Source organism: Pan paniscus, chromosome 6, assembly GCF_029289425.2.
Source record: "Pan paniscus chromosome 6, NHGRI_mPanPan1-v2.0_pri, whole genome shotgun sequence".
NCBI classification, from domain to species: Eukaryota; Metazoa; Chordata; class Mammalia; order Primates; family Hominidae; genus Pan; species Pan paniscus.
The window spans coordinates 110107862-110120468 of NC_073255.2; the positions used below are offsets into that span (position 1 = coordinate 110107862).

General features: G+C 37.2%; 1 protein-coding gene across 50 annotated transcripts in view; it reads right to left on the minus strand.

Moving 5' to 3' along the window:
- Positions 1-12607, minus strand: part of KRIT1 (KRIT1 ankyrin repeat containing) — a 46125-nt gene that overhangs the window by 22415 nt on the left and 11103 nt on the right. For all 50 annotated transcript variants that reach the window (XM_008962022.6, XM_063605962.1, XM_055114691.1 and 47 more), the window contains 5 exons: positions 12386-12501; positions 12027-12170; positions 4134-4290; positions 3328-3435; positions 427-583 (listed from right to left, as the gene is read on the minus strand). In XM_008962022.6, coding sequence (XP_008960270.1) covers positions 427-583; positions 3328-3435; positions 4134-4290; positions 12027-12170; positions 12386-12501 — 682 coding nt within the window. The remainder of the gene's footprint in view (positions 1-426; positions 584-3327; positions 3436-4133; positions 4291-12026; positions 12171-12385; positions 12502-12607) is intronic.

Genomic DNA, 12607 nt, shown 5'->3' on the forward strand with positions numbered 1-12607 from the left:
CAAATTCTTTATGTATGTGTAATACTTCGAAGAACAAATATATAGTCATTAGGTTGATTTTAAATAAAAAGGTTGATTTTAAATGTAAGAGAAAAGAACATTTGTATTATTTCAAAATGAACACAAAAAATAAAGGCAAGTTGCATTAGCACAACATTTAATGGCATTCAAATCAAATGCCATTGCCATAGAAGAAAAGTTTTGTTTTTTAATTATTAAAAAATGCTTTGAATGAAGCAGGGAAGGGGGTGGGCAGGGACTTACCTGTTTCAGCAGTTTGAACACTAATAATTTATATAAAAGAGAAGAACACTGTATTATTTCAAAATTTAAGAGTCAAGAATAAAAAGAAGTTGTATTTTCTACCAACCCACTCCCAAAAAAGGAATAATGAGGTTTACTATAACATAATAAAAACTTTCTTACTGAGGTTTTCTGAACAAATCCATATAGTGAAATATTGCTGAGTTTCTTGAGAGAGACGCATTCCTTCCATTATCTGCTGCACTGTGGTATTATTTCCATGCTTTAATTCAACAGAACGATATGACCCATCCATTCTGTATATTCGAACTTTTTCATACTACAAGAAACGATAACTTACGTAACGAACTTAAAAAATTATACATCACAATCTAACAAGATACTTTCCTTCAACTTCATGTGCTTTATTATAGATTTCTAACATGAAAAATATCAGAAACACTGTTTTAAGTGAGAATCTGTTGGTGATATTTTAAAAATATTTTACTGGCCGGGCGCGGTAGCTCACGCCTATAATCCCAACACTTTGGGAGGCCGAGGCGGGCGGATCACGAGGTCAGGAGCTCGAGACCATCCTGGCTAACATGGTGAAACCCCGTCTCTACTAAAAATACAAAAAAAAAAAAAAAAAAAAAAAAAATTAGCTGGGCATGGTGGCAGGCACCTGTAGTCCCAGCTACTCAGGAGGCTGAGGCGTGAGAATGGCGTGAACCCCGGGAGGAGCTTGCAGTGAGCCGAGATTGTGCGACTGCACTCCAGCCTGGGTGACAGAGCAAGACTCCATCTCAAAAAAAAAAAAAAAATTTTTACTTCCATTACTTGTATTTTCTAAAATATTTTCTTCTGGATGTTCCAGAAATAAGTTTAGGAAACTAAGGAGAATGACTTAAAAAAATACTCAATGTCAAATTCTTTTGACAGGATGTTTTAGCGCCTTTAATGTAATGTAAATATCATAACGAGAGATAAACTTGGTTACTGAATCTAGTGTTCATCAAGTACTTCACGAGTCTAGTGGGTCACATATAATACAACAGAAATGTGTACCACCAGTAACTTGTCCTAAGAGGAATTTGTGATGGAACACTTTGCAGGTAAAAGTTATCAATGAACTTTGAGCCAGTTTCCTTCCCCCAGTTTAGAAAATTCCAGAAAGTAGTAGCATTCTCAATGGATTTTTATTGTTATAGGAAGTAACTGATGTCCCCAAATAACTTCCAGGCCACTTCACTTTGGATAAAAGAACTTCACCCCTCCTACCTTATTCATTCACAATATAAAAATTATATCAGGGATAAAAATGAGTTAACACTACATAGTTAGAAAATAAATTGCAATGAAGTATAACATAAGGGTACCTGTACTGCTTGTCTATTTCCTTGACTCTGTCTTATGCTCTCGGAGTAAGTGTTTTGACAAAATGCGTGCGTGTGTGGTATGTGTGTAACATTAAAGGCAGAGACCATATATTCCTTCTAAATTTCAGCACTTTGTCATGTTAAATCCAAAGAGATACTCAACAAATACTTATTGTATAGTTGTTGGTTAATGCCTGGAGAGGCTTAGGTAAATGGGTTATATCTGTTAGTATAAACCCTTTATCCTTTATTTGTTGGTATAAATCTTTTTATTTCAAACAGTTTTTAAACTAATGACAGCCAGGAGTGGTGGCATGTCTGTAGTCCCAGCTACTCCAGAGGCTGAGGTGGGAGGACGGCCTAAGCCTAGAAGGTTGAGGCTGCAGTGCATCACGATTATCTGTGAATAGCCACTGTACTCCAGCCTGGGCAACATAGTGAGACCCTGTCTCATAAAAATAAAAATAATTAAATTAATAATTTTTATAATCATTATAACTCTTAGGCATAATTGAGTTTCTTCTCATTGTTAATTCTTCTGTATTTTAATGTCACTAATTTGAGCTTTATGCCTCTAAATACAATTATTATTTTAATAGCTATGTATGCCAGCATTTTCGATTTATGAGTTTATTTCCAGTTATAATTAGATGGAAAGGCCAGGTTGAGTTAGCAGAATAAAAAAGCTTGGAAACACCTATTTTACTTTTATGAGGAGGAAAATGAGTCTGTTATATATAAACTAACTTGCTGAGACTGAATGATGTGCAATGCTTTCATTTAAAAATATAAAATGTTGCTTAAGAGACCTAAGTATAGGGATATGTGACAATGAATAGATTAAAATTACGTGTAATCAGGCCGGGTGTGGTGGTTCACGCCTGTAATCCCAGCACTTTGGGAGGCTGAGGTGGGAGGATCACGAGGTCAGGTTATCGAGACCATCCTAGCTAACAGTGAAACCCCATCTCTACTAAAATTACAAAAAATTAGCCGGGCGTGGTGGCAGGCGCATGTAATCCCAGCTACTCGGGAGGCTGAGGAGAACTGCTTGAACCTGGGAGGCAGAGGTTGCAGTGAGCTGAGATTGCGCCATTGTATTCAAGCCTGGGTGACAGAGCGAGACTCCATCTCAAAAAAAAAATTATGTGTAATCAACACATCAAGCGTAGAAATTATATGAAAATTTTAAGTGTTCTGAAAGTTTTATTTACTTATTTTTGCAAGTTTTATTTTGTTATGCAAGAATAAATGTCCAAATGTTAGGGATAATACAGTCTACAATGAGGTTTTTTGTTTGTTTGTTTGTTTGAGATGAAGTCTTGCTCCGTCGCCAAGGCTGGAGTACAGTGGCACAATATTGGCTCACTGCAACCTCCACCTCCTGGGTTCAAGCAATTCTCCTGTCTCAGCCTCCTGAGTAGCTGGGACTACAGGTGCATGCCACCATGCCCAGCTGATTTTTGTATTTTTCATAGAGATGGGGTTTCACCATGTCTGGATCTCTTGACCTTGTGATCTGCCTGCCTCAGCCTCCCAAAGTTCTGGGATTACAGGTGTGAGCCACCATACCTGGCCTACAATGAGGTTTTATAGCAGTAAAGAAGCCATCTAATCGTCTTTCCACTCTTGCCACAGATCCTCAAATTTAAATCTTATTAATTTAAATACTATGCCTGGCTCTAACTATGAAGATAATTCTTACTGGTTTGTTAATTGCTTCCTTCAACAATTTTGCAGCTTCTTCCCAGTTGTTTTGTTTGTTTTCTTCACAAATATTTAATGGAGATCTTCCTTGTTGGTCTGTTATATGCTAGAAATGTGGGTGGGGAGGGGGAAAAAAGGCATTACATATTATGGTATTCTAAGGGAAAATGTCATCCAATTAATCACAGTTTCATAAAAAAGAGACTCTTGTCAAGTACTACAGTAAATATTAACCACACTTGGTATGTATTATGTTTAGAATAAACAAGAGTTGCCAAGATAAAAGACTCAAAGCACTAATCAATGTGATGACTGTTTTTTTAAAAGTTCTGATACAGACATAATAAAAGTTTTAATACTATTATTTTCCTCTTTATGATATTCCTTTTTATGAATTTCCTTTATGAAATTCTGGAAAATCTTTTTCCTTTTTCAAGATGTTTTTGGAGAAATACAATATAAAATGAAAAGAGGTTAAATTCTACATACATTCTGAAGACAGACTGTGGTGATGTAAATGTACTTAATGCCACTGAACTGTACGCCTAAAAATGGTTAATGTAAATTTTAGGCGAGGTGTATTTAAAAAATCTAAAAAAAAATATGTTCAAAAGCACAACTCATATATTCCATTATTTATTCTACAAAGTACAACTCATATATTCCGTTACTTATTCTATAAAGTAATGGAATTTATTTTTATTTTTCAGATGAACTCTCAAACATACAATTTTAACATTTTAGTGTCATTACTTGTTATTCACTGCTTGAATATTATTTTTAAAAACCTGGAAAATAACTTACTCTATCAATTTCTGGGTGGTTTAGGAGAATCTGTACTATTTCAGCATGTCCTCCTCCAGCAGCAAAATGAAGAGGAGAACTAAGTTGTCCATTTAAAAGGTTTGGATTGCACTTTCCTTTCTCTAACAATATGCGAGTGGCCTCAACTTTTCCATACCTGTATAAAAAAACAAACAAACAAAAAACAAACAAACAAAAAACTTACCTAAAAAGATCATGTGAAATGTTTTTAAAAATCCAAATTTTAGATGATATCTCAAAGAAATCTAAGAATTTTCTAGGACAGAGAGCAAAGGATTATTAAGATACTGACATAATGTTTTCAATGATTAGGGGTTTCTTATTAATTATTCTGGTTCAATTAAACTGTTTCTGTTTCTGATAAACTGGAAGAAAATATAACCTCAAATACAAGATAGAGCAGATGACAGAGAAACATCCCATGTGAACTACAAAGGTTAGATACAATTTTTAGTCAAATATAGTTTCAGAAACAGAAAGTAACTCATATAAGAAAACTTAGTAAGAATGCTTTTCACTTAGGCCCGGCTGTTTACAAAATAGGCCCAAAGATGTAATTCTATACATAGTTGCTATATTAGACAATGTGAAAGAGACAAAGATGTATAAAATATGTGGTCTCTACCCTGAATGGTTTACAGTGTAATTTGAGGCAAAACATAAACATGGGATAAGTTACATAATGCTGTAAAATTTAAGTATGGTAATGTTTGTCCATGCTTTAAAAAATATCAGAGGCTGGGCGCAGTGACTCACACCTATAATCCCAGCACTTTGGAAGGCAGAGGCAGGCGGATCACAAGGTCAGGAGCTCGAGACCAGCCTAACCAACGTGGTGAAACCCTATCTCTACTAAAAATACAAAAATTAGGCGGGCATTGTGGCGCACGCCTGTAATCCCAGCTCCAGAGATATAATTCCAGAAAACAAGAGATATGATTTCAGTCTAGATGGTCCTGTAAAGTGCTCTGATAGAAGAACAATTTGAACTGAATGTTACTGTTTTTGAGACTGAGTCTCACTCTATGCCCAGGCTGGAGTGCAGTGGTGCAATCTCAGCTCACTGTAATGTCTGCCTCCTGGGTTCAAGAGATTCTCGTGTCTCAGCCTCCCAAGTAGCTGGGATTACAGGCATGCGCCACCACGCCCAGCTAATTTTTGTGTTTTTAGTAAAGATGGGGTTTCGGCCAGGCGTGGTGGCTCATGCCTATAATCCCAACACTTTGGGAGGCCGAGGTGGGTGGATCACAAGGTCAGGAGTTCAAGACCAGCCTGGCCAACATGGTGAAACCCTGTCTCTATTAAAAATACAAAAATTAGCTGGGTGTGGTGGCAGACACCTGTAATCCCAGCTACTTTGGAGGCTGAGGCAGGAGAATCACTTGAACCCAGGAGGCGGAGGTTGCAGTGAGCCAGAGATCGCGCCATTGCACTCGAGGCTGGGTGACAGAGCAAGACTCCGTCTCAGTGGGGGTTGCGGCGGGGAGGTGGGAAGACAGGGTTTGGCCATGTTGCCCAACCTGGCCTCTAACTCCTGGGCTCAAACGATCCACCTGCCTCAGCCTCCCAAAGTGGTGGGATTAGAGGCGTGGGCCACCATGCCCAGCCTGAACTGAATTTTTAAATAGGAAAGAACTGAAGAGATGTTGAAGAGAGGTAAAATATTTTAGGTAGACAGAAAAGGAGTAAGCAAAGGTCTCAGAAGAGTACAATGCATACGCACACAGTGAGTCAACCTCTTGGTTACAGCCAAAGACTTCTGTAAGGCTGCACTCTGAAGCAAGGGTAGAAAGTAATTTGTTGTGTGGAAATAAGAGGGTGAGGTGGGAGGAGGAATGGAAACTTGGTTTTGGTTTTAGATATGGAACATCTGAGGGGAAAACAGCCCATTTTTAGAACTGATTTTCCATCTGTTTTTCCTTTCTTCCCCTTCACAAATACTATGTCTTTTCTATACTCCAAATCAGACACTTTCATCCTACACCTTACTCAGGTGATTTGTTTTGCTCAGGTTTTGCTATTCTTTTTTTAACTTTTATTTTAGACTCTGGGGTACATGTGCGGGTTTGTTATATAGGTAAATTCTTGTCATGGGGGTGTGTCGTACAGATTATTTCACCACCCAGGTACTAAGCCTAGTACCCAATAATTATTTTTTCCGCTCCTCTCCCTCCTCCCAGCTTCCACCCTCAAGGAGGCCCCAGTATTTGCTGTTCCCTTCTTTGTGCTCATGAGTCCTCATCATTCAGCTCCCACGTATAAGTGGGAACACGTGGCATTTTCTGTTCCTGCATTAGTTTGCTAAAAATAATGGTCTCCAGCTCCATCCATGGTCCTGCAAAGACAAGATCTTGTTCTTTTTTCTGGCTGCATAGTATTCCATGATGTATACATACCACATTTTCTTTAACCAATCTGTCATCATGGACCTTTAGATTGATTCTATGTCTTTGCTATTGTGAATAGTGCTGGAATGAACATTCCATGTGTGTGCATGTGTCTTTATGGCAAAATGATTTATATTCCTCTGGGTATATACACAGTAATGGGATTGCTAGGTCAAATGGGAGTTCTGTTTTTAGCTCTTTGAGGAATTGCCATACTGCTTTTCACAATGGTTGAACTAATTTACACTCCCACCAACAGTATATAAGCGTTCCCTTTCTCTGCAACCTTGCCAGTATCTGTTATTTTTATGACTTTTTAATCATAGCCATTCTGACTGGTGTGAGATGGTATTTAAACTAAACAGCTGCTCTGCACAGCAAAAGAAACTATCAACAGAGTACACAGACAACCTACAGAATGGGAGACAATATTTGCAAACTATGCATCTGACAGAAGTCTAATATCCAGCACCTATAAGAAACTTAACAAATTTACAAGAAAAAACCACCCCATTAAAAAATGGGTAAAATACATTAATACTTTTCTAAAGAAGACATACAAGCAGCCAAGAGACATATGAAAAAAAGCTCAATATCACTGATCATTAGAGAAATGCAAATGCAAAAGAAAAGCCACAATGTTCTTTGCTATTCTTAAGACATCCTTTCCCACTTCCTGATTTCGTTCAGGTTAAATTCCATTATGCCTCTGAAACAGTTTAAAATCTATCTTCTCTATATTCCCACTATGTTTTAGCATTCTATTTTTGCTTCTTTTTTGTGACTTATTTCATTCTACCTAATTCCATCCTTGTTTATCCACACCTCTTCTCTATCAGCCTGGAAGCTCCTTGAGGGTAGGGACAGTGTCTTTATATTCTCCAAAGTGCCCTATATACAAAAGATAAGTGACTGAAATGTTTAGTAGGCAACTTGAAACTACTTAGGCGGAAGGCAAAGGCTTAGAGTATCTATTTGAGAATATGTAAAATCATCTCACTGAAAAGAATTAAATGGTCTGAAAGAATGGATGAAATCTGAGAATGAATTTAGAGAAATGTGATCACCTTAGAACACTGAAATACATCTAAAAGGGAAAAGATAGTGAGGTAGCAATTCGAGAGGTAATAATAAAAATAATACAAACATACATTTTGTATGGTGCTTTAAAATTTCCCAGCTACCTTCTTATATAATTATTTAATATAATCATAGAAATTTATAAAGTAGGCAGAGGTACTTTTTTATTGCACAGATGAGAAAAATGGAGCTTGATGCAGTTAACTAACTTGCCCAACGTCTCATGGTGACTAGCCAGAGTTAGAAGCCAGTTTTCTGAATCTTAGTAGTACTACTACTAAGACACAGGTCTGGATCACAGAATGGAGGCCAGTGAGTGTTTCCACAGCAATGATAAGATATCAATAATACCTTGCATTTTTACTGACCTTCATTATAGCTCCATTATGCTCTTTCAACTCCAATTTGTTCTTAGAATGAAAAGCAGTCAAGAATTAAATGCTGCAGAGCAGGGAAACGATCAAAAACTCAGAAAAAGTTAAGGTTTATGAAGAGTGAAAAAGAGAAAGCAGAGTGTGTCTCCCACTCACCTTTGAAATCTGGCTGTGAAAGGAAGGAAAGAAACAGGATGGTAGCTAAAAGAAGTAGGTTCAGGTGAAAGCAACTTTCAAGAAGGAAGAGAATCATGCATGTTTGAGGGAAAGAAGAAAGTAGGTGTGGAAAAAGAAAAGTGAATTTAAGGGGAATAAGAAGAATTTTTACGTGTATACCCTATGATACAGGAGAGAGATGGGGACAAAAAGTGATCATTTAGGGATAGAGAAGAACATTTCTGACGCCTTAAATTTTCTTTGAAAATAGGGGGCAAAAAGGAGTACAGGGATTATGAAAGTAGAAAAAGAAAGTAGTGAAAGTTTAAGTACTTAGGAGTAGAAACGTTTAGAATAGCTTGGAAGGGGAGGACTAAAAGGCTGAATGAAACAAAGAGTACAGATAGCTAATATACAGTGAAGCTCCAAGTGAAATTGGATGAAATAATTTGTAGGAAGCCAAATCATCACAGTTTGAAAAACACTAACAATGATCTGAAGTCTGAAAGTACTATCAGAGAAAGAAGACACTGATTTGATTCAAAATAGAGGGTCTGGCATAGGGGTACGGGAAGAATAAAGAAGTGAGAGAATATGAAATGTCAGTGAGACATTTACTGAGTGGCTGTTAAGTTCTCTACATGGGGTTAAAGCCATTTTAAACATTTTGGAAAAATGATGATTCTAGAAAGTAAAGAATGGTTTTTACATGTCTGGCTACCAATCTTGAATTTTAAACTCTTACTTTTTTCATTAAATTGTGTTATGTTAACATATATAGGTATTGTTATTTTTAATACACATGGAATATTTTTCAGTTTCTATTTCTAATATCTTAACACTGGATTTAATCCACATAAACAAAAACTCTTGGGAATCCTGTAACTGTTAAGAGTAAAAAAGTATCCTGAGACCCAAAAGTTTGAGAACCACTAATCTAATTAAAACCCTCATTTTAAAGATGAGAAACGAGACCAAGTGAGGTAAAATATCTTGTCTTACAAAAATAGGACTAAACCCTAGTCTCTTCACTGTATCACAGTCAAGAGCCCAGTGTCCCCTCCTCGGTCTTTGTACCAATTAGTGAATAAGAGTATACTTCCAAGATAAATTTAAGTTCTTTACTGAATAGTTAAATCATTCTTTATTTGAATTCACGTCAATTAAATGAGGCATCCAACTAATAGTATTGCAAGGTGACCCATACTACTCCTGTTATATTAAACTTGATTATCAAGCTGACAGAAAATTAATTTATCCAAGTATAAAACTCTTTTCCTTGGCATACTCAAGTAACAAAAATTTGCAAATGAAAATATTACAGATTAATAAATTTTAGATTCAGACATCAAAATCTTTACATTTTTACAATATTTATTTTTTTATTTTATTTTTTGAGATGTAGTCTCACTCAGTCGCCCAGGCTGGAGTGCGGTGGTGGGATCTCAGTACACTGCAACCTCCACCTCCTGGGCTCAAGCGATTCTCCTGCCTCAGCCTCCCGAGCAGCTGGGATTACAGGTGCCTGCCACCACGCCCAGCTAATTTTTGTATTTTCAGTAGAGACAGAGTTTCACCAGGGCAGGCTGGTCTCAAACTCCTGACCTCCAGTCATCTGCCCTTCTTGGCCTTCCAAAGTGCTGGGATTACAGGTGTGGGCCACTACACCCGGCCAACACTTATTCTTAAAAGCCAAGATTTATTGAGTGCTCATTATGTGCTCTCAAAGCACGTTACTTGTAATTTTTCTTTTACTATTAGGGAAGGTACCATTTTTAAGCCCATTTTGTATAGATAAAGAAACAGACCCTTAGAGACATAAAGTAACTTACCAAAGGTAATATTTTAGGAACTAAAAATGGTACTGAAACATAGGTACATTCCAAAGCATATTAAATACAATGCCATGCTTTTGTTTTTATGTAATAGTTGAAAATATTACCATTCTTTCATTACAGGGGGAAAAAAAAAAAAAACACCCCTGCCACAAAAAGGAGCAACTACACAGTCAAATATAAACTTGGGATTCCTCAACTAAAATTCACTGCCTTTGCCTTTTCCAAATCTATAGTATACTTTTTTGGAATCTGAACTATATTCTCTACCTCTTTTTATTTAGCTCCTGGTAAAGCATGTGATTTCTTTTTTTCCTTTTTTTTGAGATGGAGTCTCACTGTGTTGCCCAGGCTGGAGTGCAGTGGCGTGATCTCAGCTCACTGCAAGCTCCGCCTCGTGGGTTCACACCATTCTCCTGCCTCAGCCTCCCAAGTAGCTGGGACTACAGGCGCCCGCCACCACACCTGGCTAATTTTTTGTATATTTAATAGAGACGGGATTTCACGGTGTTAGCCAGGATGCTCTCAACCTCCTGACCTCGTGATCCGCCCACCTTGGCCTCCCAAAGTGCTGGGATTACAGGCGTGAGCCACTGCACCCGGCTGCATGTGATTTCTTTTAGTATTGTTTTTGCCGCCAGTATTTTCTGGTAATCTAAAGAAACAACTATTAACTCAGTTAAAGACAATTAGAGTAATTCTTAATACAAAAATTCCATGTAATAAGAAATATAAGAGCATATTTTTAAGGAAACAGAAAAAAGATCTTTTTATACACACACACACACACACAAAGCAACTATAGTTAACTGCTTGATTACAAATATTAAAATCCGATAAATCAAAAGAATTTCGAGTTGGAAGAAACTCTAGAAATGATCTATTGCATTTTATATATGGATAAATAAGCTGAGATGCAGAGAGGTAAAGTGAATTACCTTGCTCAATCTAATACAATTAAGACACTGTGGACATTTAACAAGGCAATAAATAATGTGGTTTTTTTTTTTTTTTTTTGAGATGGAATCTCACTCTGTCACCAGGCTGGAGTGCGGTGGTGCAATCTCAGCTCACTGTAATCTCTGCCTCCCTGGTTCAAGCTATTCTCCTGCCTCAGCCTCCCAAGTAGCTGGGATTACAGGCGTGCACCACCACGCCTGGCTAATTTTTGTATTTTTAGTGGAGACGGGGTTTCACCATGTTGGCCAGGATGGTCTTGATCTCCTGACCTTGTGATCCACCCGCCTCGGCCTCCCAAAGTGCTGGGATTACAGGTGTGAGCCACTGCACCTGGCCGGTACCTCTTAAATTAGCCAAGGAAGCTTACTTTAAACAATAGGTGAAGAGCAACTTTCCCACAGAAATAATGTAAAAAACTTTATTATATCCTTTCTAGAAGATGACTTATAGTAAACAGTTAACTACTACTCTAAACACTAACAACTCAGCCCAACTGAGGGGAAAAATAATTATGTGAGAGGAGACCAAGAGCTACACTGGGCAACTAGTGGAAAGAGCTAACCCCAATCCTGTCCCAACACTAGTATCTAACATAATGGAAAGCTGTGGTTCTAATGAAGGCTTTTGAGGGCTTCTTGATAACCAGTTTCTCAAAGCACTAAAAGGATACTTTTATAACAAGACGCAAGGTCAAATCGTAAGTAGTTAACACATGCAAACTTCCAGTAAAGATAAGCATAACATAATCCCAATACAAAACAAGAGAAACTGCAAAACAAGAGAAACTGCAAGGGTGAATAAGTGACCTTGTACTCTACAGTGACATTTACTAGTCATTAAGTATCCTACTATATGACCTGGCAATGCCTAAGGACACTAACAGTACGTTCCCCATGGGGCAGACCTTACAATTCTGAACATTGGCACATATACAATCATCTAAGATCAAAACAGAAAACTCCTAAGGCAAACAGGTAGAGAAAAAGTATTTGGAATGAGAACAGTCTTGAAAAGAAGCACTAACATTTATAATAAAAAATGTATTCTTTCTAAAAAGAAAAGAATAAATATTCCATTTACCAGCATGCATAATGAATGGGTGCCCAGTGGTCACTATCTAATTGGTTGACTGAAAATCTTTCACTGAGAAGACGGCTTAGTAATTCTGAATCTCCTTCACAGGCGCTTCGGTGGAGAGGAAAATCATCTACCCACTGTCGTTCCCTAATCATTAAAAAGAAATTTTGAAAAATACAACAGGACTGTAAAAATTGTTTCAAAAGAAATGTGACACATCTATGAAAGCTCTGTATCACTAAGCAGCTGTAAACTCAATAGTGACTACAATGCATACAAATTGCATATATAATTTTAAACAATACTTTAAATTAGAATGTAAGTTTTTATAAAAGCAATGTGGAGTAAAACCGAAACAGTACTTGTCTTCTGTGACACTGCTCATGCTTCTCTGCCATTTTTCCTGTTTAGGTATTTGGATTTTTGAGTAGTCTGGAGCTCCTAGACCAAAGTATGGATTTATTACCACTTTATCTACCTAGAAAGGGAAAACAATAACAAAAACCCATTAAGAGCTTTGTCATCTTAATGTTTACATGTTTATATTTTAAATTTTTACTTATTTATTTATTGAGAATGAGTCT